We start from the raw sequence: 16,353 nt of genomic DNA on the forward strand, positions 1-16,353 counted from the left end.
TCTCTTTCAATAGGGACGCCTTTCCTGCAATCCCCGGCCTTCTGGTTTAGAGTATTTTTTGTTCCTCAATGGGTTTTAACCAAACTTAATATGGGGAGAGAGTGAGCAGTCCAAGATATTTTGCTGCCTCAAATTAGCCTTTCCCCCAACCCCACCCAGCTAAGACCAGCATTTTAAAAACTCTCGTTTTTAATATTAGCCTTATTCCATCCTCCACTCACTGTAAGTGTTGGATTCAAAGGTGGAGCATAAATCTTCAAAACAAGTAAGAGTCACCATGCTGAACATCGTGGGTGGGGCTAGGTCAGGCGTTTCAATGATACTGAATATAGATCTTGCAAAAGGTTCCGGCTACAAAAATTGGTTGGGGATTGCATCTCACCCAGAATACCTTGGGCTGACACCCTTTCCCCGATTCACAGGAGGTGGGCTGCAAAGAAATCTCCAATGGGTTTTGGGTCTCCTATGAAACTGTGACCTGGTTTTTCCCTCCAGCCCTTGTTCCATCCCAAAATGCAGTGCATTCTGAATTCAACCATTTTCGCCTTTAAAATGTAACTGGCCATTATCATTCTGGCGACACAAGCCAGTGATCCTCAAGGAGCTTTGATTCTTACTCATTAAGGTTCTCCAATGCAGCTGCTAAATGCTTGGAGTCGAATCTGCAGGAATAGTTAAGCTCGTTGGCAATCTGCCGTCTCAGAATCTGCATCTGGCCAACCTGGGGAAGGAGGGAAAGAAAGAAAGAAAGGAAGGAAGAACTAAAGGAGCTCATCACAAGGAAGAAGTGAAAAACAAACTTCACTGCAGCAATCATCTTGTCTTTCCAAAGTAGGGTTTACCAAGCACCAGTTAAAATGGGTGAGGTTGTGGGCCTTATCCTGCACCCTGCTTACTCTGAGTTCAGTGGGACTTGCTCTCATGAAACTCTACTTAGAATGGAAGCCTTAGGCACTCAGTAATAATTTAGGCAGATCCACAGCATACAATCGCCGCACGTTCAATACACATTTGAAGCACATGATCTACTTCCAAATAATATTGGGAACTGTGGTTTGTTAAGGGTGCCGGGGATTCTAACTCTGTGAGGGGGGGAAACTACTGTTCCCAGGATTCACCGGGAGAAGTCATGCCTTTAATTACCCTTCTAAGGAGAGTAAGGCATTCCGACAGAGCCACATTCCAAATATTATCTGGATTTAAGGTTATTGTTTAGATTTGAGTCTAATGATAACAAGAGCTGAATTGGGTGGAAGAGACTGCTGCATAACTTTGGAAATAATGTGGAACACCTTTTCCTAAAAGAAGAATACCTACGTGCAACTCCACCATGCATGTAAATAATAATAATAATAATAATAATAATAATAATAATAATAATAATAATAATTTATACCCCAGCTACTCTGGGTGGCTCCTAACCGAATATTAAAAACACAGTACAGCTTTAAACATTAAAAACTTCCCTAAACAGGGCTGCCTTCAGATGTCTTTTAAAAGTAAGATAGTTGCTTATTGCCTTGACATCTGATGGGAGGGCCTTCCACAGGGCAGGCATCATTACTGAGAAGGTCCTCTGCCTGGTTCCCTGTAACCTCACTTCTCGCAGCGAGGGAACTGCCAGAAAGCCCTTGGAGCTGGACCTCAGTGTCTGGGCTGAATGATGGGGGTGGAGACGCTCCTTCAGGTGTCCAGGGCTGAGGCCGTTTAGGGCTTTAAAGGTCAGCACCAACACTTTGAATTGTGCTCGGAAACGTACTGGGAGCCAATTCAGATCTCTCAGGGATGGTGTTATATGAGCTTCTCTCTCTCCGCAGCCTTTCCAGCAAGTCTCATTTTGGTCTTCTGCAGCAGCACTGCAGCTAGACAAGAGCAGAGCTGCTGGTTCAGGCCAAAGGCTCATCTAACATAGCATCCTGGTTGCACAGAGGCCAACCAGGTGCCCGTGGAAAGCCTGCAGCCAGGAACCGAGCACAACAACCAAGAGCCCTGTAGCTAGAGACGTTCACGACTGCTTACGTTTTTGCAAAAAACAAACAAACCCCATGCAATTAGAAATAATCCTTTAGATTAGGAGAAGGCGGGGGGGGGGGAAGACTTTGAAGAGTTTGGGAGACGGCTGGAAAAATAAGCAGAGCGGTCAGAGAGGGAGAACACTGTGGCCGTACCCCACCCGTAATGAACATTATTACAAAAAGTACCTTCATGATTGCATCAAGATACGCAGGCCATATCCTCTGAGTTTTGGTGACTGCTGTGGAATACACCTTGACACAATTGGCTGCAATAAAGAAAACAGGGAGGAAAGAAACACAAAATCCCTAGTGATTATGATTCCATTAGTGCCTCCAGTCACAGTGATAGCGACATGGAGAGAGAAGATAGGGAATTGCAGCTTAGATCTGGAAGGCGTTATCCGGGTTTTCGCAAAGGCCAGATGAAATGTCCCTACAGGAGGAAAGGATTCCAACAGAATCATTAGTGGTTAATTTGTCTTCTCAGAATTTAACTAGAGCAGAGTTAAGTATTCTTGAGGAAGGATTGGGTTTTGTACCCACACCGGGCTATTCTGCTTTCCAAACTATGCCCAATTTTTGGATTCCATTCTTAATCCCTTTAGCTAAGAGAACTCCATCTTACATTAAAGATACTCAACATTTTATTTCTGTCATAGAGGGCCTTGCTGTTCCCCAGGGTGCCATCTTAGCTACCTGGGATGTTGAAGCATTGTATACTAATGTTCCTCAGTTAAACGAAATGTTTTTAAGTCTCAAGAACAAGTACAACAGTTCAGCTTATCTGATACTTCCCCCCCCATCCGATATTCACCTTTTTCACCTTTTCACATTCCTCAGCAGTTCCTTCCCGTCTATCTCTCTCACAACTCAGCGTCCGGCGCCATTATTCCTCACAGCACTCGGGGGGGGGGGGCTCCCCTTAAGGTCGTATCTTTCAACACTCCTGGTTCTCCTTTTATTGCCATCTTTTTCCTCCTCCTTCTTTGTTCTCCTCCTCCGAGATACCAGGGATACCTTAAATTTCGGGGTGCTTCTCGCTTCTCCCGTGGAGCTAGTGGCAGTGCTTTTGTAGGGCAGAGTGAATCCTTGCGTTTGCGACTGCAATCCCGCTCCCTCTAGACTCTTCAAAAACAACCAGCGAGTCTGGTATCCGAGCCAGAGAGTCGCTTTGGAATGCCGCCGGATACTCAGTCCCCAAGAATTTTAATTCTTGGGTTTCGAGGTTTGCGTAGCTCTGGCAAAACCTCTTTTTACCCTTACAAAAAGCTCAGGGCTTCTCAGTGAGCTTGCCCCGTGCTCCTTCCCGGTCGGCGGAGAAACAGGAAGTGCCCCCCCCCCCAATCGTAATTAAAGCCTTCCGTTTCCGATTGCAGTGTTCTGAGGTGATATTTGGTGCTTTCGTTTTTGCTATTATTTTTTTTTTTGCATTTTTGTTTGTGTGGCTTGTTTTTCGTTTTATGGCTGTCATCAGTGCAGGTAAGAGAAATAATTATTTTTAATTTTGATCATCTACAATACTGTCTTATTTATCTTCTAGTACAGAACACTGATTATTGCTTTCCTTTTATGGATCAATGGTCTTGTTAGATAGTAAAATTCATGTTAAATTGCCGTTTTAGGGGTTGTTTTTCATCGTCTGGAACAGATTAATCCATTTTCCATTACTTTCTATGGGAAAGCACGCCTCGGTTTAAGAACGCTTTGGTTTAAGAACAGACTGAAGCTCGTAAACCAAGGTACCACTGTATATAGATAGAAGATAAGATTGCAGGGGGTGGTATCCTAACTCCTTAATGCAGTAGTTCCTAAACTGTGGCCCACAAGCTTCATTCAGGTGGTCTGTGGAGTTTGCATTAAATATCCACACTGGCTTTTAGCAGTATTTTTGTTGCTTTCCCCCCCTTTCCTTTTGCATTATTGCATTTTATTCTATTGCAGTTTGAGCTCTGCAGCATTCAAACTGTATACAATAAAATGCAATACATAAGAAATGAAAGAAGAAATAAAGATACGGTTGAAAATCATGTGGCATCTAGTGCAGCTCATTGCAATGGCAGCAACAGGAAGAAAAAATATTAAGCAGACCAGCAGGAGCCTCCGCAGTTTCCCAGTGGTTTGTAGGGGAAGGAAGCCTGAAGGTCAGAGCCCGATCATTTTCGTCACCCCCCTGCGGAAGAATGGCAGCCCACCCACAAAGCTTCTGAGAACTTCTCAAGTTGATTCTCACCGTTTGAGAATCTGTTTTCTAGCCTCGAACTCTGGTGGAAAGGATTCTTACCCACAATTCCCTTCAAAGGGTTGACAGCGTTTGTGAGAGACTTCAAGGCGTCGTGTACTCCTTTGTCACGTAGCACCGTCTTCTGAAACATGCTGAGGAAATTCTAAAGCAAAACGAAAGGGACATTTAAAGCCACGGCTGGCGATCGCCTCCGGAGCAAGACCGCCACTGCGACACAAGCGTGTGTGCGTGAGAGAAAGAAATTCATATTAGCACCAGTTACAAATTTATTATTTTTTTTTTAATAAGAATTTATTGTCATTTTCATAACAAAACATAACCCACACCCACACCCACATATATAAATCAAATACAAACACAAATACAATTCTTCTTATTTCCTCACTTAAGAAAATCTTCTAGTTCCAAATCTTAACAATTGACTTCCCCCACCCTCTCTCCTTCAGTTTTATATCCATTATTCTACTTTAATAACATCCTTTCTCGAAAAATTTTATTCACTTAATACAATTCGAACCTTAAACCACAATCTTAATAACAATTCTTTGGGTCTTAACAAATTGCTCTTATATTAAATCTAAATTATTCTTCTTCCCTTAAACTGTTGCTAATATCAAAAAGTTTCAGCATATCCCTTTTCTTATTAAAAATTAAAATAAAGCTTACAGTCTTAACCTTCCAATTTCAGATTACCATAACAAAGCATTTATATTTTATACTTGGTAGTAAAGTTCACCCTATCCCCCCTCTGTCTAGTGTCCTTCTCCGTCTTTCACCGGAACCGCTCCTCGGATTGTCCTTTTTTCTTATACGTCCACAGGGCCAGACCAGCCAGACACCGTCCCCAACCATCTTTGCATCGAGTATCAGGATACACTGTTCATCTCTCGGCTTCTCCCATTCAATGCTGCATTCTTCTATTTGTAAATATCTTAATTTCTTGACCATCGCTCCCGAGCTCACACCTCGGGGGCTGGATATAACATTCCTTGCCGTTCTCGAGCTGCCACCACCGAGAAACGCTCCTTTTTCCAGGGATCGCCATGCCAACTCACTCAATTTTTCAAACAACTCCTTCAACTCTTTGCCCAGACATTCTTCCATAGTGTCGAGTATCTGGAAGGTCTCCTCTGTGGGAAATATATTTTCCTTCAAACCCCCACTCAAAACCTTCAATTTCCGATTAATCAATTCCAGTTCCAGTAAAATAATCCTTTCTTCATCAGTTAGTTCAGAGTCCAAAACAATTTCAAAAACATAGCCCAGCATGGTGAGGATGGGCATAGGTATCAAATTTCAGTTTCTATTTCAATGTAACAGTACTCAGTACTTTTCCACTTCGGTTCAGAGTTTTCGCGGCCATTTTCTCTGAAACCGGGACGCAAAGACTAAAACTTTCAAAAGGAATATTTTCCATCCTCTTCCTCCCCCAAGGGAGATCTATAAAGTCTCACTCCTCAAAAAGTCTTAACAATGTATCCATTCAATAGCAACAGCATCACTATCTGTTATTTTTCTCAGTTCCGAAGGGAGACAGGCGGTCTGCCTTTGTCTGCAGCCTCCAGGGTCGTTAAGTCGTTAAGTCTTTGAACTCAGCAGTTAATCCAATTAAGTACTTACGACCCTCAGCTTCTTTTCCTTTCATCTCTCTCAGGTAGAACGTCTCGCTCACCACGGCCGGTTCTCGCCGCTTTTCCGCCCGGTTGGGGCATTTCCCCTAATGGCCCAGCTCCGCATTCCCTTCACCCCCACTCCCCCTTTACAGGGGGAGCGAGGGAAGGGCGCGTAGCTTAGCGGGCCCGCCGGGGAGCCCGAGGCACGGGACGCTCTTCCCGTGCCTCACCGGAGCCCCGCGTAGCGGTGGCAGGGCTCCAACCCCCGGGCTGGATGGGTCGCCTCACTGCCGAGGCAACCCACGACCGCCGTGATGGCGACCTCACCAGTTACAAATTTAAATAATAGTAAGCTGCAAAGATGCAAACAAGTTCTGTCTTCCGTTTCTCAGAGCAGAGGCCCTAGAAAACGGAAGCCTCGGTCTTCCACTCTGCAAAATGGGGATAATAGTGATCTATTCTCCTAGCAGCGCTGGATTTAGGGCGCTGCAGGCGGTTCTCTCACACAGGGCGCTGAGCCGAGGGGGTGCAAAATTGAGAAGACCCATAACTGAAAAGATCCCTTTGAGGGTGCCAAATTTTGGGCGCCATTTTACGAAAGATTACCAAAGGCCGTGTCCCTGCTCCTAGGTCTGCTTCATGGGCAAATGACACAAATGTTCCAGTAAGCGCCTACAGCTTGAGAGCATAACCTGTCCTCTCCTGCCACTGCAACTCTGGGCACCTGGTCCTTAGCTGGAAGGGGATTCAATTTCCACACCTCCTCCCTCAAACGCACAGATCCAACAACTCTGGCTACTCAGGCTTTGGAAAGAGAGAGGAGGGAAGCCCATGAAAACAGAATCACTCAGTCCTCCTATGAGATGCATGGAAGGAGCTCCGATCCCAGGTAATGCACACGCCTGCTGCTGTTGCACATCTGGAGCAATGTATGCCCAAGCAAACTTTTTCAGCAGGGGACTGGCCCACTGTCCCTCAGACCTTGTAGGGGGCTGGACTACATTTTGGAGAAAAAAAATATTAACGAATTCCTATCCCCCACAAATAACCCAGAGATGCATTTTAAATAAAAGTACACATTCTACTCATGTAAAAACACGCCAAATCCTGGACCATCCATGGGCCAGATTTAAAAGGCGATTGGGCCGCATCCAGCCCACGGGCCTTAGTTTGCCTACCCATGCTCAAGAGGCTGTTTTATGGCAGGATTGGAACCCGAGGCCCTTCAGATGTGGACTGCAACTCACATAGGATGTGGGTGGTGCTGTGGTCTAAACCACTGAGCCTCTTGAGCTTGGTGATTGGAAGGTCAACGGTTCGAATCGCCGCGACAGCATGAGCTCCTGCTGCTGTCCCACCTCCTGCCAACCTAACATTTCGAAGGCACAACAGTGCAAGTAGATAAACAGGTACCGCTGCTGCAGGAAGGTAAACGGTGTTTCCATGAGCTCTGACTTGTGTCACGGTCCTCTGTGCGCCAAAAGCGGTTTCGCCATGCTGGCCACATGACCTGGAAAGCTGTCTGCGGACAAACGCCGGCTCCCTCGGCCTGAAGCGAGTTGAGCGCTACAACCCCATAGTCACCTTTGACTGGACTTAACTGTCCAGGGGGTCCTTTACCTTGTCTGCAATTCTTATCACCCCATACCACTGGAAATGCTGGCTGGGGCTGAAGGGAGCTGAGAGTCCAAAAACATATAGATGGTTACAGGTCCCCTCTCCCTGCCCTATGCTGATCTCACTCCTGCCCCCTTGAATGTGCAGCTTTGCGCTGGCACAGAGATTATTGTGAGCAGCCATAGCTCAGAGGCAGAGCACAAGCCATGCCCGGAAAAAGCCCACAATTTAATCCCAAACACGCCCAATTAGAGCAGTGGTTCTCAAAGAGTGCGGTGTGGCAGGAGAGGATGGCAAATGTGGGAGGAAGAGTCAAGGACAATCAATACGGCATCTTACTTTCTCATGTTAAGCCACATTGTTTTGCATTCCTGGATGTTCCCTGATGATATCATAAAGTTGCTTATATACTAGGCACAGCGTCATGTGTTATAATTGGAAGGATCAGGTTGAACAAGTGCTGGGAAATAGCCCTGTCCCAAGATATGGTAGATAATATTAGCCAACATGGACCAATGCCTTATAAAGCGATGGATTGCGAAACAGCAGTATTAAGTAAGAATTGTCAAGGCGTTTTTGCCATGCTAGGTGAGGAACCACCTAACAACATCGTAGTAAACGATCAAAGGGTGGCTGAAAGTCCATTTTCTTGTTTTCACCGACAGTAGCGTAACTAGCATGCATGGGAAAAGTGGGCAAATCCAAAAGGACAGAGGGCAGCTCTCTCCCCAAGACGCTGGAATTGCATCTCCCCAGGCAGCTGCCTGTTTTTGCTCAACTACCTGGAACACCCTACGCTTGGGTTACCTGCAGCTCTTTCACAATCATGAAGCAGAGAAGCCTGTCGAGACCATTCAGGCCAAAGGTGCCCAGGGTGTCCTGGATCTCGGAAAACAGGCGGCTGTTGGACACTTCCTGGTGCGTTCGCAGATCGTACCAGGTGTTCAGCTGGTCAATGTAGCAGGCACTTCTGCAAGAGTCAAGGGGGATGGAGAGGCATCCATGAAACTCCTATACCTAAGTTCTTATCTTTCGCATGTGTCCTCCCCCTCCCCCAGAATTCTGGTGGGTAAATGTTCAGCCCAAACTTTTCCTAATACGTTTATGCAAATGCCAGACTTTCAGAAATCTGGACAACAATATGCAAACAGCACACGACACTCACTTTGGGTCTGTGATCCTCAGGATCTCTCGGCAGAGCCGGCCAATGAAAGTAGCGGATTCATCCACAGGTGCGAATGCTGGTATCGGGATATGTGTGGACTGATACATGCTTTGCCAGTCCTGGATCTGAAAGATACGCAGGTCGGAAGTAACTCTTAAGGCCTGCCTTTGATGACAACGGCGACAATTACTACGGCATTATTAGTGGCATTTCGCAAAATGGTTTTGCTTTGAGGTTCAAAACACCATGGCTTGTATCCAATGCGTATCATCAGTAGAAGGATTTTTGCTTGTGCAAAAGACTTCCCCCACCCTACCCCGCACGCTTAGATTTGTTCTGGGGCTTCCCTGAACCACACAGAGCAGGTTTGGGGGAGAGAGGAGAGGAGAACGGGGGTAGGTTCCATTTTGGAAATCCATTGCACCGAAGGAACACATTAGAGAGCCAGTGTGGTGTAGTGGTTAAGAGCGGTAGACTTGTAATCTGGTGAACTGGGTTCGCGTCTCCGCTCCTCCACATGCAGCTGCTGGGTGACCTTGGGCTAGTCACACTTCTTTGAAGTCTCTCAGCCCCACTCACCTCACAGAGTGTTTGTTGTGGGGGGGGGGGGAGGAAGGGAAAGAAGAATGTTAACCGCTTTGAGACCCCTTTGGGTAGTGATAAAGCGGGATATCAAATCCAAACTCTTCTTCTTCTTAGCTGGATACCACCCCATGTTGCTATTACATCTGTCCTTGAGCAGCGATTGCTCCGTATTTTGGGGGCCCCTCAGTAAGATACGCTTAGTGGGCCTTCCTCGTTCTGGATGAGGTGGAGCACCCAGTCTTAAATCAGATTGCTGCCCTCTACTGGTGCTTGAAATCCATTCAGGATTCATCATCAACAACTAAACAGCAAGTCAGCTTCACCTTCGCCTACCACTCTTCCCTCTTCTGCCTGGTAAGTCTTGCACAATGGGTTGCTGCTTGGAAACAGCAAGTGGAACAACGCAGGCTGACTAACTGGGGAAGGGCTGTAGAGCATCTGCTTTGGTATGCAAAATGTCCCAAACAGGGCTGGGAAATATCCCTGCCGAAGCCTCCGGGAAGGTGCTTGCTTCCTAGACAGTGGAGACCAGGGATCGGGAGCCTGCGACTCTGGATGCTGTTGGGACTACAAATCCCATCGTCCCCGATTACTGGCAACACTGGCTGGAGCTGATGGGAGCTGGAGTCCAGCAACATCTGCAGGGCCACTGTTTCCCCATCCCTGGTGTGGACAACACTTAAGTAGATGGGCTAGCAGAGTAAAGGAAGCTTCCTAGAGCCCGATTCTAAATTGTTCACTGATGCACAAGCAAACTGTCCTGGGCTAGCTTGCATTGCGGTCACAGTGCAACCAATACTTGAATTCCAACTCTATACCTTTCAGGGCACTCCACCCCTTATTGCTAAATCTGCAAGTGGAGCTGACTGTAGGATCAAACACATTAAATAAAAGGGGTGGTGGTGGTGTCAATATTTTTATGATGTTCTGAAGCTCTTCACCAAGAACGACTTGTACCTTGGTCCTCAAGAAGCTATTGCACTCCTGTTCCACATTGTAATTGATAATCCGGGACACTTCTTCCTGCCAAATCTTCAAGCCATAGATGTTGACGTAATCCTGGATATACTCAAAAGAGCGGTGGAACCCATCCATTGTGGCTGCCATGTCTTTCAGCTTGGGCATGAGTTCACTGGGCTGCGGAAAGAGGGAAGAATATGAAAATGTGCTGGTTTTGACCTTTAAAGTCCTTCGCGGCCTAGGACCCTCATACCTACGGGACCGCCTCTCCTGGTATGCCCCGTGGAGGACCTTAAGGTCCATAAATAGCAACACCCTAGAGGTCCCAGGCCCTAAGGAAGTCAGATTAGCCTTAACCAGAGCCAGGGCCTTTTCAACACTGGCTCCGACCTGGTAGAAAGCTCTGTCTCATGAGACCAGGGACCTGAGGGATCTGATTTCTTTCCGCAGGGCCTGTAAGACAGAGTTGTTCCGCCTGGCCATTGGCTTGGAATCAACTTGATCCCCTCCCCCTCTTTCCTTCTGTGATGCAACTCCTATTTGGGGACTTCCTTGGCTTTTTTCTGGCCCACGTAGGGCCAGTCTGGATAGTTGGCCTTGGTGAAGATTTGAAGTTTTCTTCTCCAAACAGTTTTTGATTTGAGTTTCTACTGAAATGAGGCTGCATTTTAATGTTGTATTTTAATCATGTTTTTAAAGTTGTATTTTAATCAATTGTTTTTATTTTATTTTTTCATAATCTTTTTTATTCAGTTTTACATACATACAATATATTTACAATTCATTGCATGTTGATCATTCTGTATTTGGCCTCTCTGGGCCCGGACTTCCCTCAAGCCTTCCATATGGTTTCCACAATATTCTTTCTTTGTTTTTATATTTATTCCATATATTATTGCTTTGATATTCATAACTAACATAATCATTGCTTATTTCATCATACAATAATATTTATTTTTTACTACAAAGCTTCCTGTAATCCTACTAACGTATTCAATTGCATATATTTCTTCAAATAATTTACAATTTTTTTTCCAATCCTCAATAAATTTCTGATCTCGCTGTTCTCTAATTCTCCCTGTCATTTTATCTAACTCCGCATATTCCAACATTTTCAAAATCCATTCTTCTTTCGTCGGCAGTATTTCCTGTTTCCATTTTTGTGCCATTAGGATTCTGGCTGCTGTCACCATGTATTGAAAAAGTTTTATGTCATCCTTTTTAATTCCTGTACCTGTAATGCCTAATAATAAAGCTTCTGGGTTTTTTGACAAAGTTATATACTAATATCTTTTTCATTTCATTATATATTTCATTCCAATAATTTTTAACTTTTTTACATTCCCACCACATGTGGTAGAAAGTTCCAACCTTTTCTTTACATTTCGATCATAATCAATTGTTTTTATACCCGGTGTTAGCTGCCCTGAGCCTGGTCTTGGTTGGGGAGGGCAGGGTATAAATAAAAAAAATATTATTATTATTATTAAAATGACACCCAGCATTTATTTATTTCTCTCCTTACAGTTCATCAATTTTTTTGTAATCAGCAAGGTGGGGGCGGGGGAGAGAGAAGATTTAGACCCCCAAGTAACAAATGCAATTTAAGTGAGCATTTCTGTAGTGCGTGTCACAGTGAACTATAGCTTACACAAACTCTTGACCCCCTTGGCTTTCTTCTCTCCAAACAAACCACAGGAGGAAACCAGGTTTCTTCTTGGATTTGTCTCTTAGGTAATTTGGAGAGAAACAATCCCCTTCTGCTGGTTTGCACACAGCACTAAGTGAAGAGCTCTGGTTCCTGCTTGGAGGGAAGGAGTCAAACGAGGGCAATTTGAGCTGCATGCACCAGCAATCGGCTTGTTCACAGTAAACCGTGGTTTCTCTTGACCACACTTTGCCATGGCATGCAAACCAAACTTGAGCGCAGAGCCCAAATCTGAAAAAAGGGGAAGGAAGGAAGCCTGCATATAACTGGTCACAGCAAGTGGATGTAGGGAAGGAAGGGAAAATGGGGGAAATTGAGGGAAGTGTTTGGCACCTTGGCTCTGGGGTTGAAGATAAGCCCTCTGTGCAGTGCTAGGGCGACTCGTTTCACCAACTCTTTCCTTATACCGTCTTCTAGCAGCTGCTTGGGATCCACCTAAGGTGAGCAAACAAGACAGAAGCCATTATGTACAAAAACCCACATACTTCCTACAAATGTCAATGCAAAACCTTGTAGCTGTGTGACAGGAGCGAGCCAGCAGTAATCACACAGAGCAATTCGGAGTTAATTCTTTATTAGCGAAAACAGGATCTGCACAGGAGTGTCAGGCCGAATGAGCACAGCAACTCACCTCCGGCAGGTCTTGCCCCCACGAAGCAGTTGCTGACACCCTGCCTTGCCACAGCCACCTAAGTCTCCTCCTCTCCAGGGTTTCTCCCCAAGCGATATGAGACTGTGCCTGCGTGAAGCTAACTTCTCCCCTGCCCTTTTCATGCCTCTCTTGGTTCTGGGAGACCAGAGGGATGGGGAGCTAGCTGCAGCAGGAGAGGGAGACACCTGTGCCTCTTCACCAGCCAGACTCATCTCTGTCTTTCGGCCTCCTTCCTCTCCTACTTCAGCTTGCCTCTGATTCTGGACTCCTCTCTGCCAGAGACCCCCCCCCCCCCACTCACTAAGCCCTGTTAACCCATCAGCCTCCAGACCCTTCCTCCACCCAGTCTGGGCACAGCTGCTTTTCAGAAATGAACGCTTCCATTGTTTGTTATAAGCGCTTGTTGCTTTCCACGAGAAAATGTCTCAAGGCGACTTGCAAATCCGTAATATACAACTTGGCAGTGGTTTATAACCAAATGCACAGAAATATCATTCCTAAAAGTGCTTGCCTTACAGGAACTATGGAAAACGTGAGCCCTAGCATTGCAGCAAGCAGAAAAGTTTTAGCCTGGCACCTAAAAGCTGACAGTGATGGCACCAGGCATGCTTCCTTGGGGGAGAGCATCCCATGGAAGCCACCACCGAAAAGGCCTATTCTTGCCTTGCCGCACTGTGCACCTGCCTTAGGGGACCCAGAGCTTTCTAGTTTCCTCCAGCCTGTTGCAATGCAAAACCATTACCTTGATGATTCCGACCAGTGTCGTTTTCATCATCAGAATGCCTTCTGTGAAGATCGAGATGGCGTGCGTAAGCTTAGCAACCTTTGGGGACAGGAGGAGAAGCTAGCAGTTAAAAAAAGCAACAATTATAGTAGGGCAAATAATGGTCACATCCCCTCCTTCACAACACGTTAAATAAAAGCAAAACGAAACACAGCAGAGGGCCTTCTCGGTAGTGGCGCCCTCCCATCAGATGTCAAGGAAATAAACAACTCTCTGACTTTCAGAAGACATCTGAAGGCAGCCCTGTTTAGGTAAGTTGTTAATGTTTAATGCTTTATCGTGTTTTTAATATTCGGTTGGGAGCCCCCCAGAGTGGCTGGGGAAACCCAGGCAGATGGGCAGGGTATAATAAATTATATGATGATGATGATGAAATTAATTTATTCCATTTACAGAATGCTTTTCTTAGTTCAAAGGTCCCAGGGTGGTTTCACGAGACATCATCAAAAAGTATCGGTGGGCTGGGTTTGAGGGATTCCTGCCTGGGGAGCTCGTATCAGCTCTGCTGAAAAACCTCCTTTATTTCATCTTAATTTCAACAGTCACGGCACCAGCGGGAGGAGAAAGGAAAACTGAGCAGGAGCGGAACAGAACGGACAGAGTGGAGCCCTGAAGAGGGTAACTCCACGCTGCAACAATCTGTTGTGCCTCTCGCTCTTATCAACCCGGTTCCCCCAGCGACTCTGACCTCTTAAAGCTACGACGCACCTCGTATCGCGGTACAAGCTGGGCATAATCCCGCAACTTGTCTTTGTCCAGGCGGGTAGGCACTTCGATGATGTCGTGAGTCTGCAGCTTTATAATCTTCAGGAGAGATGTGAACATGCTCTCGGGAATGATCTGCAAAACCTTTCCCCACCCCAGGCAAATCCCAGAAAGAACGGACACAGGTTTAATAACGACTCTCTTTAGGTGTAAAACAAAAACGAATATCCCCCCTTTTTTAAATAAAAAAACCAAAAAACCAGGATTAGGAGGAAGTTGCTACCTTTCTCACGTAGGAAACCAATTCACCAGAATAATACTGAGATACGCTCAGAAGGTCGGGGCTGTTGGCTTGATTGATGCGAAGCAGAGGCATATCGAGAGCTGAAGCCAGCTAGAAGCAGAAGGAATAAGGGTTTAGATTGCTATTCAGGGTGGAAAAAAATAAACGATTTAAAAAAACAAACAAATTAAAAAATCAGATTTTTAAAATTTAAATCGGATTTCTTTGATTTAAATTGGATTTTTTTAAAAATAAAATGCTTTGGGAGGAAAAATCTTTCTAAGGATAGTTCTCTATTTAAGTTACATTATAGTCCAAAGGCTATTCATCAGGAAATAAGGATTTGTTTTAAGTTTTTCACGTTTGCTAAAACTCAGTCTAAGTTTTTTTTTTTAAAAATGTTTAACCACATCAGTTACCAAACATGGATACACATGCTATAACGTTACTGTTTTAGTTAAATAAATAGTTTAAACTGTTATTAAGGAAATGATTGCTTTTCTCCTTCCAACAAAGTACAGCAGAAAAGTTGTCCAAATATAAACAGTTAATTATGAAATTATTGTGAGGTTTAATAAGTTAACTGTCTATGTATTTCTAATAGTATAACCAAATCAGTAATTTTTTATATAACTTCAAAAACTAATCTGAAAATTTATTATTCCAAAAATGAAACCTTCATCTAGTTGTAAATATTAAGATTATACCAGCAAGAACGAGTCTTTCCGTAAAAATAAATAAATGATTTAAATCAAGTCTTGCTGACTAGTGATTTATATTGTGATTTAAATTGATGTGATTTAAATCAAATCCACCCTGTTGCTAATGCAGGTGAGATAACCCTGAGTTATATTCAAAGTTAACCTGCTGCCTTGCGGAACATCTTCAGGAGAAGAAAAGGTTAAGAATCAAAGTCTGCATTAATCCAGAATGGAGTCCCTAAGGATGGTGCCTTGTACACCTCCTTCCAGCCCAGCTGGTGCCGAACATATTGCTCTGCTTTCCTTTGGACCACATCAGCGAGGCTGAGAAGGGGGGCGGGTCTTGTTGACTGGGCAGCCCAGGACCACCATACCCTTGCCTGCGCCCCGCAGAGGTCCATTTGATGCTGGCAACGCAGCAAGAACCACGTGGGAGGCAGCAGTTATGAGTTACCGGTCTCTTCTGCAGCCACAGCAGGCGCTGCGAGTCTTCAGCAGTTTGACTTCGCCCCCGGAGGCGCACGCCATTGTCTCTCGAGACGGATGGGTGACAACAATATTCAAAGTAAAATAGATTGGCTTGCGGGGCATCCAGAAATTAATGTGAACATTGTGTTTGGTCCAACAGGGCTGGACTTCAAGCCCAAACTGGAAGCGGAGAGAGCGGAAAGGGGGGGGGGAGGCAGCTTCAAGAATCCCGTGCTCGAAACCCCTCTGCAATTTCTGAAGTTTGCAGAATCACCAAGGAAGCGCCACTCTGCGAGTTGAAAGATTACCAAGATCTGTTTGGCTCCGAGCTGGCGGAGAGGCGTTATATGCAGGAGACACCCTTTGGTTTCCGCAAAAGTAAATTAATAAAACGCCCGGCTCGTGCCAGTTTTTCTTAAAGCCCCCTTCCCTACTTACCTTTAAAAACGTGGCCCTGAGTTTCGTCACCATAGACGGGCTTGCCCTGATGCTCTCCTGCATGATAAATGTGAAACTGGGGGGGGGGGAGGAGAAGGGAGGAGGGGAAATTAAGATCAGAACTAGCACCTGAAGTCATTCCTCTACGATCCTGTTCTCAGGGCAGTGCTACACTCGGTCACACCACCTTGACGCTGTAGTTCAGGGCTATAGCTCAGTGGTACAGCTTGCATGTTGTGTGCAGAAAGCTAAACATTCAGGCTCCAAGTAGAGACCCCTGCTTGCCACTGTAGAACAACGCTGACCTAGGGCCTCTGCAAAAGGCAGCTTCCTATGTTCACATTGCAAGCGGAGCCTTCCCGGCACGTGCCCCATTGCAAAATGTTTCCCCTTTCCCTGACAATTAGGTCCACAGAC

General features: G+C 45.4%; 1 protein-coding gene across 1 annotated transcript in view; it reads right to left on the bottom strand.

Annotated features, from left to right (window-relative positions):
* WASHC5 (WASH complex subunit 5) overlaps positions 1-16,353 on the bottom strand; it is a 39,570-nt gene that overhangs the window by 7,912 nt on the left and 15,305 nt on the right. Inside the window, exons 13-23 of the mRNA XM_033155842.1 lie at positions 15,937-16,012; positions 14,330-14,440; positions 14,050-14,190; positions 13,300-13,380; positions 12,239-12,340; positions 10,195-10,374; positions 8,653-8,777; positions 8,295-8,457; positions 4,297-4,399; positions 2,202-2,281; positions 618-721 (exon numbers count right to left, since the gene is read on the bottom strand). Coding sequence (XP_033011733.1) covers positions 618-721; positions 2,202-2,281; positions 4,297-4,399; positions 8,295-8,457; positions 8,653-8,777; positions 10,195-10,374; positions 12,239-12,340; positions 13,300-13,380; positions 14,050-14,190; positions 14,330-14,440; positions 15,937-16,012 — 1,266 coding nt within the window. The remainder of the gene's footprint in view (positions 1-617; positions 722-2,201; positions 2,282-4,296; positions 4,400-8,294; positions 8,458-8,652; positions 8,778-10,194; positions 10,375-12,238; positions 12,341-13,299; positions 13,381-14,049; positions 14,191-14,329; positions 14,441-15,936; positions 16,013-16,353) is intronic.

This window comes from Lacerta agilis, chromosome 7, assembly GCF_009819535.1.
Source record: "Lacerta agilis isolate rLacAgi1 chromosome 7, rLacAgi1.pri, whole genome shotgun sequence".
NCBI lineage: Eukaryota > Metazoa > Chordata > Lepidosauria > Squamata > Lacertidae > Lacerta > Lacerta agilis.